This window comes from Hevea brasiliensis, chromosome 14 (genome assembly GCF_030052815.1).
Source record: "Hevea brasiliensis isolate MT/VB/25A 57/8 chromosome 14, ASM3005281v1, whole genome shotgun sequence".
NCBI classification, from domain to species: Eukaryota; Viridiplantae; Streptophyta; class Magnoliopsida; order Malpighiales; family Euphorbiaceae; genus Hevea; species Hevea brasiliensis.
Genome location: NC_079506.1, coordinates 4,997,451 through 5,014,519, shown reverse-complemented (window position 1 = coordinate 5,014,519; position 17,069 = coordinate 4,997,451). Strand labels below are relative to the sequence as shown.

The 17,069-nt window shown below is 31.6% G+C and overlaps 2 protein-coding genes across 2 annotated transcripts in view; both read right to left on the bottom strand.

The window, feature by feature from the left end:
* Positions 1-8,192: 8,192 nt before the first annotated feature.
* The window catches only part of LOC110663053 (putative disease resistance protein RGA3), a 60,403-nt gene continuing 51,526 nt past the window's right edge, over positions 8,193-17,069 (bottom strand). Inside the window, exon 5 of the mRNA XM_058133323.1 lies at positions 8,193-8,261. The gene's annotated coding sequence lies outside the window, so the exon portion shown is untranslated. The remainder of the gene's footprint in view (positions 8,262-17,069) is intronic.
* Positions 13,622-15,277, bottom strand: LOC131172513 (vegetative cell wall protein gp1-like). Its single transcript, XM_058133418.1, has 3 exons — positions 15,083-15,277; positions 14,084-14,395; positions 13,622-13,900 (listed from the first exon to the last, which is right to left on the bottom strand). Exons 1-3 carry the CDS (start codon positions 15,275-15,277, stop codon positions 13,622-13,624), a joined length of 786 nt encoding a protein of 261 aa, XP_057989401.1.

Below are 17,069 nucleotides of genomic sequence, written 5' to 3'. Positions count from 1 at the left end.
TAGCTCTTATAAATAATATATTTTTCTCATCTTATTATTTTTTTAACATTTTTTAAAGGTCTAAACACCATTATTTTGCTTTCATTTATGCTTTCAAATTAATAATAAATCCTTTAAGTAAAATCATTTTTAAGAATTTTCATTCCATAAATTACTTAAATTAAGTAAATAAATTATTTCATGAAAAAAAAATATTCCACTTGCTAATTTTAGACCACTAAGCCAAAATTGATAAGCTGTGGTAAGCACAGTAATGTGTTCTTTCCTCGAAACAACAGCACCTTCCCCTTCATTTATAAAGTAATGTATATTTAGGATCTAACGCAATAAACAAGGTCAATGTAGGAAAGTTCATCCATTAAATTGTTCAGAAAAGGAATTTATATAATGACAAGAACTAAAATCAATTCAATTAATTTTTTTTGTTGGTTTAATTTTTATATTTGAATAATATACTATTAATAGTACTCAAAATTTTGAGTTGCAAAATAAGCCACTTATTAAATTAATAAAAGAACTGACATAGCGTATAGTACAAAAAAGGATTAACATACAATTACACTCTTGAAAATAAATAAGATTTAATCTAAAATTTTAAAAACCACCAGATTCAATTTAAAATCTAAGAATAAAATAAAGTAAACATAACTTTATTAAAAAAAAAACTTCATTAAATAAATCTGAAAATTTGCACATAATGAGAATATAATGAGTATTTATAGCGTTCTAAATTCTAATTTAATAAAAAAATAATTTAAAAAACCTAAACTAATTAAGAATAATTTTTTAGAGTCTCAAATAAACTAGAAATAACGAACTAAAACCAAATACGAATTAAAAAATCTAAATTATAATAGAAATCTTAAATGAAGTGGGACTTCAAATACTTAGTTTTACTTAGCACTGCATTAAGAACACTTGAATCAAAGAATATATATATATTAATTAATGAAGGAAAATTACATATTGTTAATTATTTAAATAAATAGCCACTCATCTTATGAGGGCATAACTCATATTTTCGCTCTCGAACATAACGTGTGGGGTCATATATGGTATTATGAGAGAAGAAAAAAAAAATGGAAACATGGTGGAGTTCACTCATGAATTTCATCAGTTGAAAGAGAATACTAGAATTCAATGGCAAAGAAAAGTTATAGTGAACTTTGAAGTCATTGACACAAGATGCTAATTTTCTGACAAATTTTTCTTAGCATTTTCATTAGATATTTTTAAAGAAATGTTAAATTTGAGATTTTGGTTAACATTTCTCTATGTTATTTTCTTATTAATTATAATTAAATTAAAATTTATTGATAAAAAAATCTTCTCATTAATCCAATTAAATGAATGAATGTAAACAAACAATGAAATAAGTAAAAAAAAAAGAAAAAAAAGCGGTTGTATATAATATAAGTCAAAGATCAATAATCCGTTTTACAAATTCAAAAGAAGGAAGGTTCATAATTTCTTTATCAAATATAGATTATCCTAATATATTAAAACTTATTTAAAGGTATAAATTTCAAATTTAGACGTTGTATCTATAAATATATACTTGAAAAATTCTTAATTTTACCGTTTATTAGCACAGGTAAACATTAGCTCAAAACAAACCTAGGATTCTAATGCCAAAGATAAGTCCTTGAAGCATGTGTGCTAAAAGCCTTATTTGTCTATTAAATGCAAGGAGAAGAACTGCGTATGCAAACCCAAAAAGAAGGAGCACTGACAGAAGTTTTCTTGAGTTATTGACACAAAATGTCAATTTTCTTGATGGGTTTCCCTTCATATCATCATTAAACATTTTTAATGAAATGAAAGTAGAAGGAAATGTATGGTTGTAAGTAAGTGAAGGTCAATAATCAATTTTAAATTGCTTTTGCTTTGTAAGGTAATGAAATTGTTGATGCAATTAATGAATATTTCAGTTTAAGAGAAGGAATAAAAAAAAGACAAAAAAAAAAAGAAGGTATGAGCCATATTCAAGGTTTGTAAGGTACTATAAAAGCGTGTGGATCCCATGGAATGACAAGATGTATAGACTTTGGAGCACTCTTGTTCTAGATTTGAATTATCGCAAGGAGTAAATAAATTGACTTGAGAATATTTTTAACTGTATTAGACACTATATATATATATATAGACTTTAAATTTTACTATATATTATATTTTAATTTTTAAATTTTAAAAAATTAATTATTTAATCTCTAAATTTTATAATATATCACAATTTAATTTTTATAATTTTAATATATAAAATAATTTAATCATTTTATTAATAAATAAAATTATCATAATATTAAAATTACATACTTAAAATTACAGTGTAGTTAGGGTGATTTTAAACAAAGTGATTCCTATTGGGTTCCATTTTGTCTGACACTCTGTTTATTAATTGTGCTCAGTTATTTAATGTAGTTGGTAAGGTGCAATGAACTTTTATCTTTTTATTAAAATGGTGTAACTTTAATAATTAAAAAATTTAAAATTTTTTTATTTTTATTAATTATAGTTAATTTTATAAATTTATTTTATTTATTAAAAATTATTATTTTATTACTTAATACAATTATAAAAAATAATATTTATATCATTTAGTATAATAAAAAAGTAATATTCCCTTATCTCTTTTCCTTCATTTATTTTTTAATATTTATGAAAATAAATTTTTATTTATTTAAAATTAAAAATCTCTCTCTCTCTCTCTCTCTCTCTCTCTCTCTCTCTCTCTCTCTCTCTCTCTCTCTCTCTCATCTAATAATATATATACACCATCTCTTCCCACGCTTCTCTCTCTCTCTCTCTCATCTAATAATATATATACACCATCTCTTCCCACGCTTCTCTCTAAAAAATATCTTCATACCCATCTCTCTCTCTCTCTCTCTCTCTCTCCTATCCATTATCACCCTATATATATATATACACACACACACATACACATACTCTCCACCCACCTTTTTCTATTTAAATAATATCCCTATATCTACCCTCCACCTCTCTCTCTCCTTCTACTGTCATCCAATAATATATATAGACATTCACCTATATATTGATTATTATTATTATTATTATTATTATAAAAATAATGAATATTGTTATTATTAACATTTTTGCATGAATATTTAAATTTTAAATAAATAAAAAAATATGAGGAGAAAGGGAGGGAATTTTTTTTTATTATACTAAGTAATATAATTTTTGTTTAATTATACTAAGTAACATAAATATTCATTTTTGTAATTATATTTAGGTAATAAAATATTAACTTTTAATGAAATTATATCAAAATTAATCAGTTGGCTATAAATAAAATTAACTTATAAAATTGACTATAATTGATTAAAGTCAAAAAATTTTGAAATTTTTTAATTATTAAAAATATGTCACGTCTGTAATAATATATAAAATAATAATATTTTTATCATATCAATCGTTACATCATCAATAACATGTTAAAAAAATATTTTTGCCACGACAAGTGTCATGTGAGTGCCCTCAAATCTCTAATTTTAATTGGACCATAATAAATACTAAACTTTTAAATTAAACTAAAATTAATAAAAAAAATTTAACTATAATTACAAAAACGTGCAATGTTTTGAATTTTTTTGAATATGAAGCCTAAAAATTAATATAGCTAATATAATTAAAATTTAACATCAGTAATTATAATGTCTATTCTTTGAACAACTGATAATAAATAAAAAAAGTTTCCCGTGATTCACAATATCTAAGATAAGAAGAAAAATCCCTTTCAACTGATTGGAATTGTGGACTCTACTGAATTTCTCATTATTAAATTAGTTTGGGAATCCACATTAGAATTCCTTACACGAGACCTAACTGTTGATAGGAATCCAGAAATCATTAATTTGCAGATTACATATCATTAGTTATGAACTGATTTTGGTGAATATTGCGTTTAAAATTGGTTTCAAAATTTATCGCATTCTATATGGGTAACATTAGAGATATCAAAATTTATTTATTAAATGTATATTTAGGATATTTGTTTATTAAAAAATAAAATAAAAAGGAAATAATAATAAAACTAATTGAAAATAGACATAATTAATAATTTGACAAGACGTATGGATTTGAATTATATTATCGGCCTAGGCTTAGCTTAATAGTCAAGATATCGCTCATCCTGAATAATACTCCGAGTTCGAGTCTCCCAACAAAATGTGCATTTGACCAAAAAAAAAATCATGTCCTATAGTTGAATTATTGCAAGGAGTAAATATCTTCCTCTGATGATAATAATGATGTAGACATTCTCCGCTACAGAAATGTGAACAGTAGTTGAAAGTCAATATTAGATTTTAATGGCAAAGAAAAGTCATAGTAAACTTTGAAGTTACTGACACAACATGTTAATTTTTTGATGAACTTTCCTCAGCATTTTCATTAGATAATATTTTTAAAGAAATGTTAAATTTTGAGGTTTTGATTCAAAATTTTCTATGTTATTTTATTATTATATTTTATCAATTATATTTATAGCCATATATATATGCTTTATAAGTTTTGGTTGAACAATCATATATAGAGGTGTAAGAAAATACTATAGAAACATTAAAATGAGGATAAAGAAGGTTTCATAATTAGACTTTCTTTATCAAATAGATCATCGTAACATTTTAAAACTTATTTAAAGGTATAGATTTCAAATCTATGCATTAAAAATTCTTAATTTTACAGTTTATTAGCACATGTAAACATTAGCCGAAAGCAAACCTAGGAATCTAATGCCAAAGAAAAGTCCTAATAAATTTTGGAGTTATTGACACGAAATGTTAATTTTCTTGATGGGTTGCCCTTAATATCTTCATTGAACATATTTAATGAAATGAAAGTAAAAGGGAAAAAAAATATGGTTGTAAGTAAATCAAGGTTAATACTCAATTTGAGAAATTAAATTGCTTTTGCTTTGTAAGGTAATGAAATTGTTGATACAATTAATGAATATTTTAGTTTAAGTGAAGAAAAAAAAAAATTCAAATAATATCTTAATTTCACTTTTATAGGTGTTGAGATATATCATGTGATATATACAAGAATTGAAATGTGTCGATATTTTATAAGTGTATAGTGTCATGAAATTTTTTTAGTACAGTTTCGATAAAATAATATAGTCAGCCAAAAAATATTAGAAAGAAAAAAACATATGAGCCCTATTCAAGGTTTGTAAGGTACTACAAAAGCATGTGGAACCCATGATGCATAGACTTTGGAGTACTCTTGTCCTACACTTGAATTATTGCAGGGAGTAAATAAATTGACTTGGGATATTTTTTATTGTGTTAGAGACAAATATATATATATATATATATATATATGTTTTAAAAATATAATTTATAATTTGATTCTAGAGTTCTATCCATATTTTTATTCTATATTATATTTTAGTCTTTAAATTTTTAAAAATTAATTATTTAGTCTTTAAATTTTATACTACATTACACTTTAATTCCTATAATTTTAATATATAGAATAATTTAATTATTCTATCAATGAATGAAATTATTATAATATCAAGATTATAGAGACTAAATTATTTAATATATTAAAATTAAAAAGACTAAATAATTCATTTCTTAAAATCTAGAGACTAAAGTAAAATATAGTGTAAAGCTCATAGATTAAATAATTAATTTCTCAAAATTCAAGGACTAAAATATAATATAGAACAAAACAGAGGGACCAAAATATAATGTCAAATTTACTGAATCAAAACATTCATCTTTTGCAGGAAGAATAATTAATTACATTGTAATTCACATAAATTTTCTATCTAAACCTCCATTTCAATTAGGCATCATCCTTACATGATTTTGATAATTAAATTTATGTAAGTAATTCGTTTCAAAATGTAGAGAATAACAAGTATTAGCCTAATAAGAAGAAAAGATGAGGAGGAAAAACCAACCGTGGTTTAAACCCAGGACTGGCAGGTCCAGCCCCATACACCCTATCTATACTAATTAAACTACTTGCTGATGAAAAAACCCCCTCAAACAAAGCAACATTGATAAAGGGTCAATTAAATAAAGCAACATAGATAGAATTGGTTCACCGATTCATTCCATCTTATTGGAGAAGCCAAAACTCAAACTCAGAGACTTCCGGCCCGATACAAATTTGCAATCAAAATCTCGATTTCTTGTGAGATACTAAATTGCATGTAAACTCTTGACATTCCATTAATATAGTTGTGCAACAAATAAGCAGCTCATAGCATCATCCTTTCCTGATTATAGTCCTTAAATCAGCTTGAACTAAATTTTTGCTTCAAGCTGGAGACAATGACACACATTTGAGAAATTATTTATCATGTTTTTCCTAATTTTACAGAAGAAGGAAGGATCCGAAAAGCATGTGGCAAACGCTACATACCTGCCAAAAAAAAAAAAAAAAACTCCATCTGATCAACTCCGAGCTAGAACAGGTAATAACTCCACCATTTTCATGTTGCTACTCATGTAACTACAGAAAGAGTAGCAAACATTAAGGTTGCTAGCTACCGCAAGATATCTTTTTGATAAAACAGAGTGCCTTTGAATTATGGGTCAACGATTCATTCCATTATTCACTCAGAATTTCTGCTGCATAGATGATGCAAATGAGGAGAGAACCAATCACTCAACAACAGCAGGAATGCACAGGAAAGTCATTGGGAATCTTGAACAGTCAAAACTTATGAAAACAATCTTTTGAGTCAGTTTACAAAGTAAACTAGGAATCAGATTTGATAGGTTCAATGTGATTTCAAGACTACAACTGTATGAAGAAGTCATGTGGTAGCTTACAGAATTAAAGAAGAGAACAGGATGAACTTGCCTTACAAGAGATGGTAATTATAGGTCAACAATGGATGCGCATGTGTTTCTCTATCACTACACAAAGAAAAACACAATAACCTTAGTTCATATCAAGAAGAAGTGTATAAATCACATATAAACACACACACAAGCATAAAATCAGTGTAATAATAAATTGAATAATTGAAACCCAGAACTCATCTAAATCCAAAAGGCACCTTTTCCCAACTTCCTAATAGCTTTTGTCAAACTCTTGAGCGATGGTCATATATACTGTTTATGTGCCTACTTGAAAAGCAAATCAGTCCACCAGATTGGATTTCACTCTGTTCATTCAACGTTGTCAAATTAACATATTTGGAGAAAAGAAATGAGACGAGTACCAGGTAATTTTGCAAGATTGTTGTGCCCACTAGGTGTCCTCTAAAGTCTAAACTGCAATTGGGTCCATATAGACAGAAAATTTTGCACAATGCACCTGACTGTCAAAAAATGGGAACAATTTTTTTTTTTTTTTTTAAAAAGAACAAATAATTTATACTTAGATTATGTTCATGTAAGGCATGCGAAGGTGATGAACATACCAAAACAAACACTTCCTTGCATAAGAGAGGCCAGTTCACAACTGCTTTTCTCTTGCATCTTTCAACAAGATGCGCATTATCAATTTCCAAACTCCGGAATTGAACACAATAGTTGCAGAATGCTTATTTGAAATTCCATCCTCAATTAAAATTACATGGAAATGCTTCAATCTATTGATTCACAATATTTGCAGAAGAGCCTGAAACTAACACTAAAAGGATCAAAAGCAGACAAAGTGGAAGTTGCACCTTATTTGAAGAAGCCATCAATAAAGAAATTCTACGGTCCCAAGTTGTTACAAAGTGGCAGCAATTTGAAGTTCATCCATGGCCAAGAGATGAATTCATTATTTTACACGTGAAAATCCTTGCAATCAGCAGCTTCTCTAGGCAAGGGAGATGAAGCTTTGATTTGGTGTAATTATGGAGGAATACTTCAAAAACTTTGGCAGAAAATTTGGATTCCCATTTTTCTGAGAAATATGAACAAATGCATATATTTATTATTTTGTATAGTGTGATTTGTTCACAAGTAACTAAATGTTAGAAAATGTAATTCCGAAGAAAATCATGCCTGTGCTACAATTTATAAACTATTGAAACTTTTTGTCTACTTAGAATTTAGAAACCAATGAATTTTGAAGAAAATAAAATTTTGAATGTAATTCTGCTACTGTAGCCCATGATTCTTTCATCAAACCAAAGCATTCAATGCAGTAAAAGTGGTAGACACTTGAAAGAGAGCAAAAAGAACATGATAAGTTAGGCAGCAACTCACAGATGAATGAGATGGACAGAGGACTTAACTTGCAGAAGTAGTTATCTCATTTCAAAAATGATTCCCATCCTACAGTTTAGAAACAGCAATATTGTTCAATCCAAAAAGAGAGACAAAAAAAAAAAAAAAAAGACGGAAATGAGCTCTTGCAAAAGAATTTGGGTAATTAACTACACAAAAATGTCATAGTTAACTCACCAATTGTCAACATCAACGTCTATGAACAACTGCTTTGAGGTGAGTTTGGGCATCCACCGAGGTAAAGGCATCAAATTGACAATGAACAAGAAGATTACATTTATAGACCAACAAATCATGTTTCAGCTATAAATTTGAATATAGGGAGTTTCATCATTTTATTAACGAAGGCACTTACCAGCTACTAGGGGTGTTCGGTTCGGGGTTTGGCTAGGAACCGGAACCGAACCAAAATTTTGGTACGGTTCTGATTCGATTCTTCATTATTTCGGTTCCGGTTCGGTTCTCGATTTTTCGATTCCGGTTCGATTCGGTACGGTTCCAGTTCAGTTTTCAGTTCTTAAAATAATTTTATGTTATTATTTCCTTAAAAAGTCATTCTTAAATTAACATTTAAGTTTTAAATTGAATTATTAATACATATTATATCATATAATATATCTTTTAGTTACACTTAAAGTGTATATATAATTTATTATTAAATATATTATATAATATAATAGTATAAATATATCATATAATATACATTTTAATTATTTATTAATCATATAATATTTAACCATAAGATATAAATATAATTAAGAATCAATATGTATATTGGTGTGGCGAATCCGCAAGTATACGGGTCGTCTCAAGTAATAAAGTGATGAATCAAGTATCGTTCCCACGAGGATTTGCTGTTTGATTACTAAACTATGAATGAAGCGATTATTTGGGCTAATGATTAATGAATAAATGGTAAATGTAAATGAGCAAGGTAAATTGATTAATCCAATTGAAATGGGTAAAGAACAAACAAATAAATTCTAATTCTAGCTCGCAATTAAACTAAAATTAACAATGGGTAATTTAAGCAAAAGTCTAATTATGGTAAAAGTGATTCCAGAGTTGGGGGTTTATGCATAAATTAATTGGGATTTGTCTTGGTTATTCCAATTTTTAAAAGAAAATAGAGTTTGAAGGAAATTGATTCTAAATCCCTTTGATATCTTTTTCAAGCAAATCAAAGCGTATTCTAAAATAACCAAACCTACTTTCGTATGTATTTGATTATTTTAAAACCCATTAAGTTTTGTAACCAATAATTAATTCCTCTTAAAGTCCTAGTTTATTTCTAAATCTAGGTGATTTTAAGTTCCAATCCTTGATTAACTATCAATGACTTTCACCTTTCGGTCCTTCAATCAAAGATTAACACAATACCCAATGGGTACCAACATTAGGCAAGTAAATCAAGCACACAAGGAAGGAATCAAAACTCATATTTATGTAAAATAAGGAAATACCCAATCCAAATCCACAAATTAATCTAAAACATATTTCCCAACTCTGAAATCTAAAGAAATTACTCACTCATGATGGTATTTACAAGAAATATTGATGGAAAAGTAAAGGAAAACATGATAAGAGGACTGAAATAGAAAAACCCAGGTGGAAGAACCAAGGTCTCTGGTTTCTGGAGCTCCAAACTCGTGCAGCAGCTCCTCTTCCTAGAGAGAATGGCGTCTTCTCTCCCTCTTTCTATATAATTTTCTTTCCTTTTTGTTTTTCCTCCCCTTCCTCTTATGGCAAAAATAAGGAAATGATGAATTTATATGGTCCCTAAAAGTTGCCCTAAAAGTAAATAAAAGACAAGGAGTGAATAGGAAATGAGGTGTAAAATTATCCAAGTCAGCAGCACTATTCATGTTCTGGGCAGTCTGCTTAGGGTTCGGTTTAATCCTGAGCAGCTTCTTAGCAAATTTAGCCTCTGGTCGCACTGTCTGCTTAAGGTTAAGCAGACCTTCAGCAAATCTCAGCAGACTTAGAGTAAAATAGACTTTTCTGTTCATGCTTGACTTGTGCTGCACCTTAAGCACTGCCGCTTTACCCTAAGCATGACCTTAAGCAAAGTCTCAAGCAAATTTCGGCTAGTTTGCTCTTTCAAGGCTTGATTTCTTCAACTTTCCTCCATGCTTAAAGAACTTCAAATCTCTTCAAATTATTTCCTATTGCACTCATTGATCTTCGATTTGCCACAAAATCCTATCAAAAACAACAAAATTACTAAAATCAAATATAAAGTATCTAAAGTTAACAAATAAGCTAGAATAAAGCTAAAAACATAAAATCTACTAAAAGATAAGGGCAAAATAGATGCAAAACTACCCTAAAATGCCTATATGAAATGAGTGTAACAAATTCCCCCAAACTCAAACCTTTGCTTGTCCTCAAGCAAATTTAAAACAATTAATGCAATTTGGGGTACCTTACCTTAAATTTATGAAAATTACTTATCCAAACTCTCAAGCTTACTTTTAGCCACCAACAAACCATATACCCACTTTCAAGATGCAAAGAATTCAATCCTTACCAAAGTTATCACCGCTTAGCCCTGGGTCAATTATCCATATCATCAAGCCCAAACCAATCAATCACAAAGAATAATCATGCCTAAATAGACTATAGGGTAATCCATAAACTAAAGTGTCTCAAATAATGATGGAAGTAAATGAATGGATTAATGATATCACAATCCCATAGGCAATTCTCCTATTCCAATCTCCACTAATGTAGCAAAACACCATCAAAAGATCAAAAGGACTTTCAAGGGTTATAATGGGGCTAAGGGGGTGATAATGTGGCTAACAAAGAAAGGATAAAGGTAACAAAATATGAGAATAATCAAATTATTAAAAGATCAAGACACACAAAATTTTTTTCTCTCTTTTTTTTTTTTTTTTTTTTTTTCAAATGGGGGAAGGAACTTTACAACTATTCACCAATGCTAGCATATAATTTTGAAGGTTTTAGAGGGACTACATAAATAACATTGACTTTGAATTATAATTGTCCCTTTCAATTCACCCCCAAACTCATTTCTTTGTGTATTTGGGTGGTGAATTACTTTACATACCATAATTGAATTTGCTAGCTTTTTTTTTTTTTTTTTTTTTTTTTTTTTTTACTTTGAATCACTTCTCCCAACTAATTATTATTATTATTATTATTATTTTTAAATGTATCTATCACTCAAAGAATTATTCTCATGGAGGGTAGGTAAGTGTTTGGGTTTATGGCTAGGCATTAATGTGGGTTTCAAAGAAATAAGAGGGATAAATGTAGGCTCAAATTGGTTCCAAAGGGAAATTTTTAAGTGAGGTTGGCTAAGGCTAAAATATGGGTTTAAAATTCAAAGAATGCCTAGATCATTTCTTTTTCAAGTGTATGCTATGATCTCGCCTTGAAAGGTTTAGAAAGATTGTTCTAGGATTGATGAGACATCAATTAGCTATTTCTCACCCTAGAGTTTTCTCTAGGCACTCAAAGTCAATGCAATTGATTGGGTGGCCCTTGGCTAAGAAGATATAAACTAAAGCAAGAATCTAATAACTTTGCACCTATCTAGAACTTTCAATCCATCAAACCCTTCTAAAAGTAAGCTCAATTGCTCTTCAAAGCAACTCTCAATCCTCTAAGGACAAGGTAAAAATTTATTTTTATGATATGCATGATCCTAAAATGAATGCATAAATCAAATTAAAATTAAGTGTAATCTATATGAAAACTATATGCAAATGTATGTGTATGGGTATAGACATGTGTGTGGTATATGTATAAGTGTATGGATTATCTATATATGGATGAATGAAATGCAATAAATGAATGAATGAAAATTTTAAATATATATATATATATATTTTTTTTTTTTTTTTTGCAGAAATTTTGCCCTCACCCCCAAACTCAAATGAAACATTGTCCTCAATGTTTAAAATGAATGCAAAGATGGGCAAAATTGTGTGAACTAATCAATTAATGAAATATATACAATTGGGGATTAAATCAATATAAGTTCAAGAATTCCAAAATTAGCTCAAAATGATATTAACAATGAAGCTTTAGAGAGAAAAATGTGAAAAAGTATCCCAAATGTATGAGTTTACACTGCTTAAGATGTTGCTTAACCTGCTGCGTAGGGTAAAGCGAAAGCATAAGCATTGGTAACATACCATAAGCTTAAATGGTGTAAGGGTAAGTTGTTACCTCCAACTGATGTGGAACAGGTGTGGCTCAAAGAAAATTTGTGCAACTCATCAATGTCAACAAAATTAGGATTGAAGAAAAGATAAAGTGCAAAAATAATGTTCAAGAAAATGAAAGAGTGTAAAGAAATAAAATGTAACAGTTAAATCAAAAATTAAACCAAGAAACATTCACAGAGTATCTATGTCCATATCAGAAGATAAAATAAAATAAAGTAAACTAAAGGAAAGAAGTGCAGAGATAATAATAAAAACTAATTACCAAAGTATTACAACCATGACCAAAGTTTGAAAATTAAAATAAACAAATTACAAAAATAAACCTAAAACAGAAATTAGAACTATTGCTACTGATCAAGCTTTGCTGTCAAGGCTTTGCTGCTGAACTAGGGTGTGCTTCATGTTCTGCAGTAGGTTCATTGTGATCTGAAGCTTTGAGCGATTTCAAGTTTTTACATTAAGTCTTTCATTTCTTGAAACATGGCTTGGCCCCAATGATATAAATTGTTGTAGGATTGGGCCAGTTTGTTGTAAAGCTCCAGCATTTGAAGTTGATGTTGCTTCTGTTTCTTTTTAAGAGATAAAAGTCTCTTTTTAAGTTTCTTTTCTAGCTTCTTCTTTTGGTTAACCTGCTCCTGACCCATGGTTTCAATTTTGATTTCTAAGCTCTTCAAGGTAGCAAGAATTTCTGTTGTGTCAGGTGAGGAAACAGATGGTTGGACAGTGAAACTTGTTATTCTGGATTCCAAGGATCTTAAGATGGATAAAATATCTGCTTTGGCGTGGGGTAGTGGTTTGTTGTGGTTCTTCTGGTGCAAAAGTTGTGGGGTCTGCAGTACCAGTGGTATCAGGATGCTGCTGTAACAGAGTATAGGTATGGCCTACTTTCTCACAAACATCCATATGCAGCAACATTGTGCTGTCTATATATGATTCCCCAGAAACTGGCAGCAATTTATATAGATTAGCATCAAAGCTAAATGAGTTTGCTATAGCAGTTATATACCCCCCAAAAACAATACTACCTTTAGTATGCTTTGTGACAATTTGGTGCCAATGAGTAGCTATGAAATGGGCTGCTTACTTGTTTTCTCTCCTTCATGCACCACAAGAGAAACAAATCCCAAAGACCCACAATCATTCTTGTGTCCCCTTCCTAAAACAAAGTGTAAGTAATGAACCTATGGAGGTATTTCAATACATGGTCAACTATCCTAGAGGCTTTTGCAGTCCTCTGCCTATAATAACCTCCAAAAGGTGCAATATCCTTCCAGAATTGAACAGGTCATAAACAGTTTCTTTGCCACTCCATGTTTTTATATCTGAATCACGAAAACCAAAAATTGCATTCATAGCAGCCATGTCTAATTCCCTATCAATTCCAGCACATCGAAAATATATCATATCTTTATGTTCAGGCACTGTTGGTTTGAAACTCAACCTTAGGGAACTCAAAAATTCGAGGGTTAGATCCTTGTACCTGGTTCCCTAATTTTAGCAAAGTCATCCATTCTTGACATTCAAATAGGCAAATACAGAGTCATAAATGCCTAATTCTTTCAAAATCTGCTCATCCATATACTTGTTTGCCAAAATAGTTTTAGAAACTAATTTCTCATAGACCTTTTTCATATCCATATCCCTAAAAGCCCAAGGTAATGGAGAAATTACCTCCTCTATAGTATCTGCAGATGACGCAGGTGCTGGAGAGTGTAAGGGAGACTGAGTTATTGGTGATTGGGTCACTGGTGCTGGAGTTTGTGAGGAAGACCTGGTCCTTTTGCTAACTGGTTCAGAGGACGGCTGAGGTGGAGAATTCAGGTCGAAAGGAACAGAGGGTACTCGTTTCCGTTTTCCCACAGGGGTTTTCTTAGGTTTACTTGCAGCCTTTTTTGTTTTGCTTTGGGTTTTCGTTTGAGTAGGCACAGGTTCAGGCGCTGGTTCTGCGGAATGGGAGTCGGGAATTGGTGTTTCTGTAACACCCTAGGCAAATCCCACATTGACAAAACACGGGAGAGATGCTGGGTTCATAAGTTGATAGTTCGTAACCCCTATTGACGCGTTTTAAAACCGTGAGGGCTTCAGCCCAGAGCGGACAATATCACTAGTGGGCCGGGCTATTACATTTGTGGTATCAGAGCCGCTCCGCGTGCAACCTTGAACGATGGTGGGGCAAACCTCAGCGAGGACGCTGAGTCCCATAAGGGGGGTGGATTGTAACACCCTAGGCAAATCCCACATCGACAAAACACGGGAGAGATGCTGGGTTCATAAGTTGATAGTTCGTAACCCCTATTGACGCATTTTAAAACCGTGAGGGCTTCAGCCCAGAGCGGACAATATCACTAGTGGGCCGGGCCGTTACAATTTGGTATCAGAGCTGGACTCCCTCTAGTACGGTGTGTGGTGCGAGGACGCACCAGGCGGAAGCTGGTGGGCTTGTCACGACCCAGGGATGGGGTTGGGACATGCTTGTTCAACCAGCTACGCACTGGGGTGGAAACTTCGTGTCCCACATCGGAAACGGGAAGGAAAGATTTGGGCCATATATGTGGGAGCCTTCCTCACCTGGTCAGCGCGCTTTTGGGAATGAAACCTCCCAAGGGACAAATCCGTGAGGCCCATAGGCCAAAGCGGACAATACTAACTGGAGAAGGATCGGGCTGTTACAGTTTCGTTTTGTGGCTCGGATTGCGGCGAGAGGGGAGTCGGCGGAATGAGAGGTGGTATTTGGCTTGGGGGTGGTGGCGGTGACTGAGGTGGTGGCGATTGAGGTAATGGCGGCGTTTGTGGTGGCGGTGACTGAGGTAATGGCGGACTGGGGCTGGGGTTAGGGTTTGTGGGTAATGAGGATGGAATACCCATTTTTGATTTGACAGAATGTCGAAGTCCACTGAGTTTGGGTTTGTGGGAAGACCACATTTTAGTTCTTACCATTTTAATGGAAAGGAAGAAACCTTTCGGCTTCCTGTAAAAATTTGCCGGAAGAAATGGCGTGAGAAAGGAGTCGATGAGGTTTATCGGAAGTGTGGGCGAAGCTTTTGGAAAATTGGCGGAAGTGCTGGGCCTTTTAAAATGTGGGGTAGACATGTGGTATTCTAGGCCATGCTTAGGGTTAAGCATAAGGTTCAGCAGAATTTGCTTAAGACTCTGCTTGACAAGCAATGTCATCAGCAAGTTTCGGCAGGTTTTGAGAAAAATTGTGGTTTTGCTTACCAAAAACAGTCCAAAAGCTATGGAATGCTATCATGACCCTCAGCAATTACCAAATACACACAAACACCATAAAATTGAGGGATTTAAGTTCATCATCTCTTAGCACTCATCAAACACCATATATTTTCATTTACCTCATGCAAGCATTTTTTTCAATTTAGGCATCTATTTTGACTACCTTTGTACACATTTAATGAAATGGTCTCCTTTCTTTACTTATACCAAAAGCACATTTTCAGCAGCATTTTGGACAAGTTCCAATCAACCAAGAATTGCAGAAAAGATGTAGAAATTGACCTTTTTAACAGCATGAACAGTAGCATATACAGTAACCAAAATCTGCAGAATTCAAAAATTAGCAGCAATTCCAAACAAAAGCATGCAAATTCCTATCAGACTACAAAATTATATATACACTAAAAGGTGAAACTTAACAAACATTATTTTTGCACTTCAATAAAGCTCTCATCAGTCCTAAATATCAAAATTGATCCTCATCCAAGTTGCATTCACAGAATTTACACAAAACACAAAATCAAACATGTGCTATCAAGTAGATTGCAATATCAGCAATTTAGCACAAGTTTAAAGGTGTTACTGTTCACAGGCACTGCATAAAGTGCAGAATTTTGCTTATACTTGCTTCTCTTCAATTCTTTGTTTTTGCCACAAGTGTAAACTTGCCCCATCTTCATGAATGACCTACAAAAGATAAACAAATGTCACTTTTGAGATTAATGGGGGTGAAAACTGAAATGAAATTAAATGGAAATTAATTACTATAAAAGGATACGCTTGGGTTGCCTCCCAAGAAGCGCTTGTTTAAGGTCTTAAGCTTGACCTTCCACTCCAATTCTCCTAAGTATCCCTGACTGGAGAACCAAGCCATGAAACCTCTACAAACTTTTGCGTGGGCTCTCCAACAATATAATGTTTTAATCTCTGCCCATTAACTTTGAAAGTCCCTGAGGTCTCATTGCCTATCTCAACAGCTCCATAGGGGTATACTTTTATAACAGTGTAGGGCCCTGACCATCTTGACTTCAATTTTCCTGGAAATAACCTTAACCTAGAGTTATATAGGAGAACAACATCACCTTCTTGAAATTCTTTCCTTCTAATATGCTTATCATGCCATCTCTTAGTTCTTTCCTTGTAAAGCTTGGCATTTTCATAAGCATCCAATCTAAGCTCCTCAAGTTCATTTAGTTGCAGCATTCTTTTTTCTCCTGCAGTTTTTAAGTCAAAGTTCAGTGTCCTTATGGCCCAATATGCTCTATGCTCTAACTCCAAAGGTAAATGACAAGCCTTCCCATAAACCAATCTAAATGGGGTAGTTCCGATAGGAGTTTTAAAAGCTGTTCTATAGGCCCAAAGAGCATTATCTAACTTTAGTGACCAATCTTTCCTCGAACAATTCACTGTTTTCTCAAGAATTCTT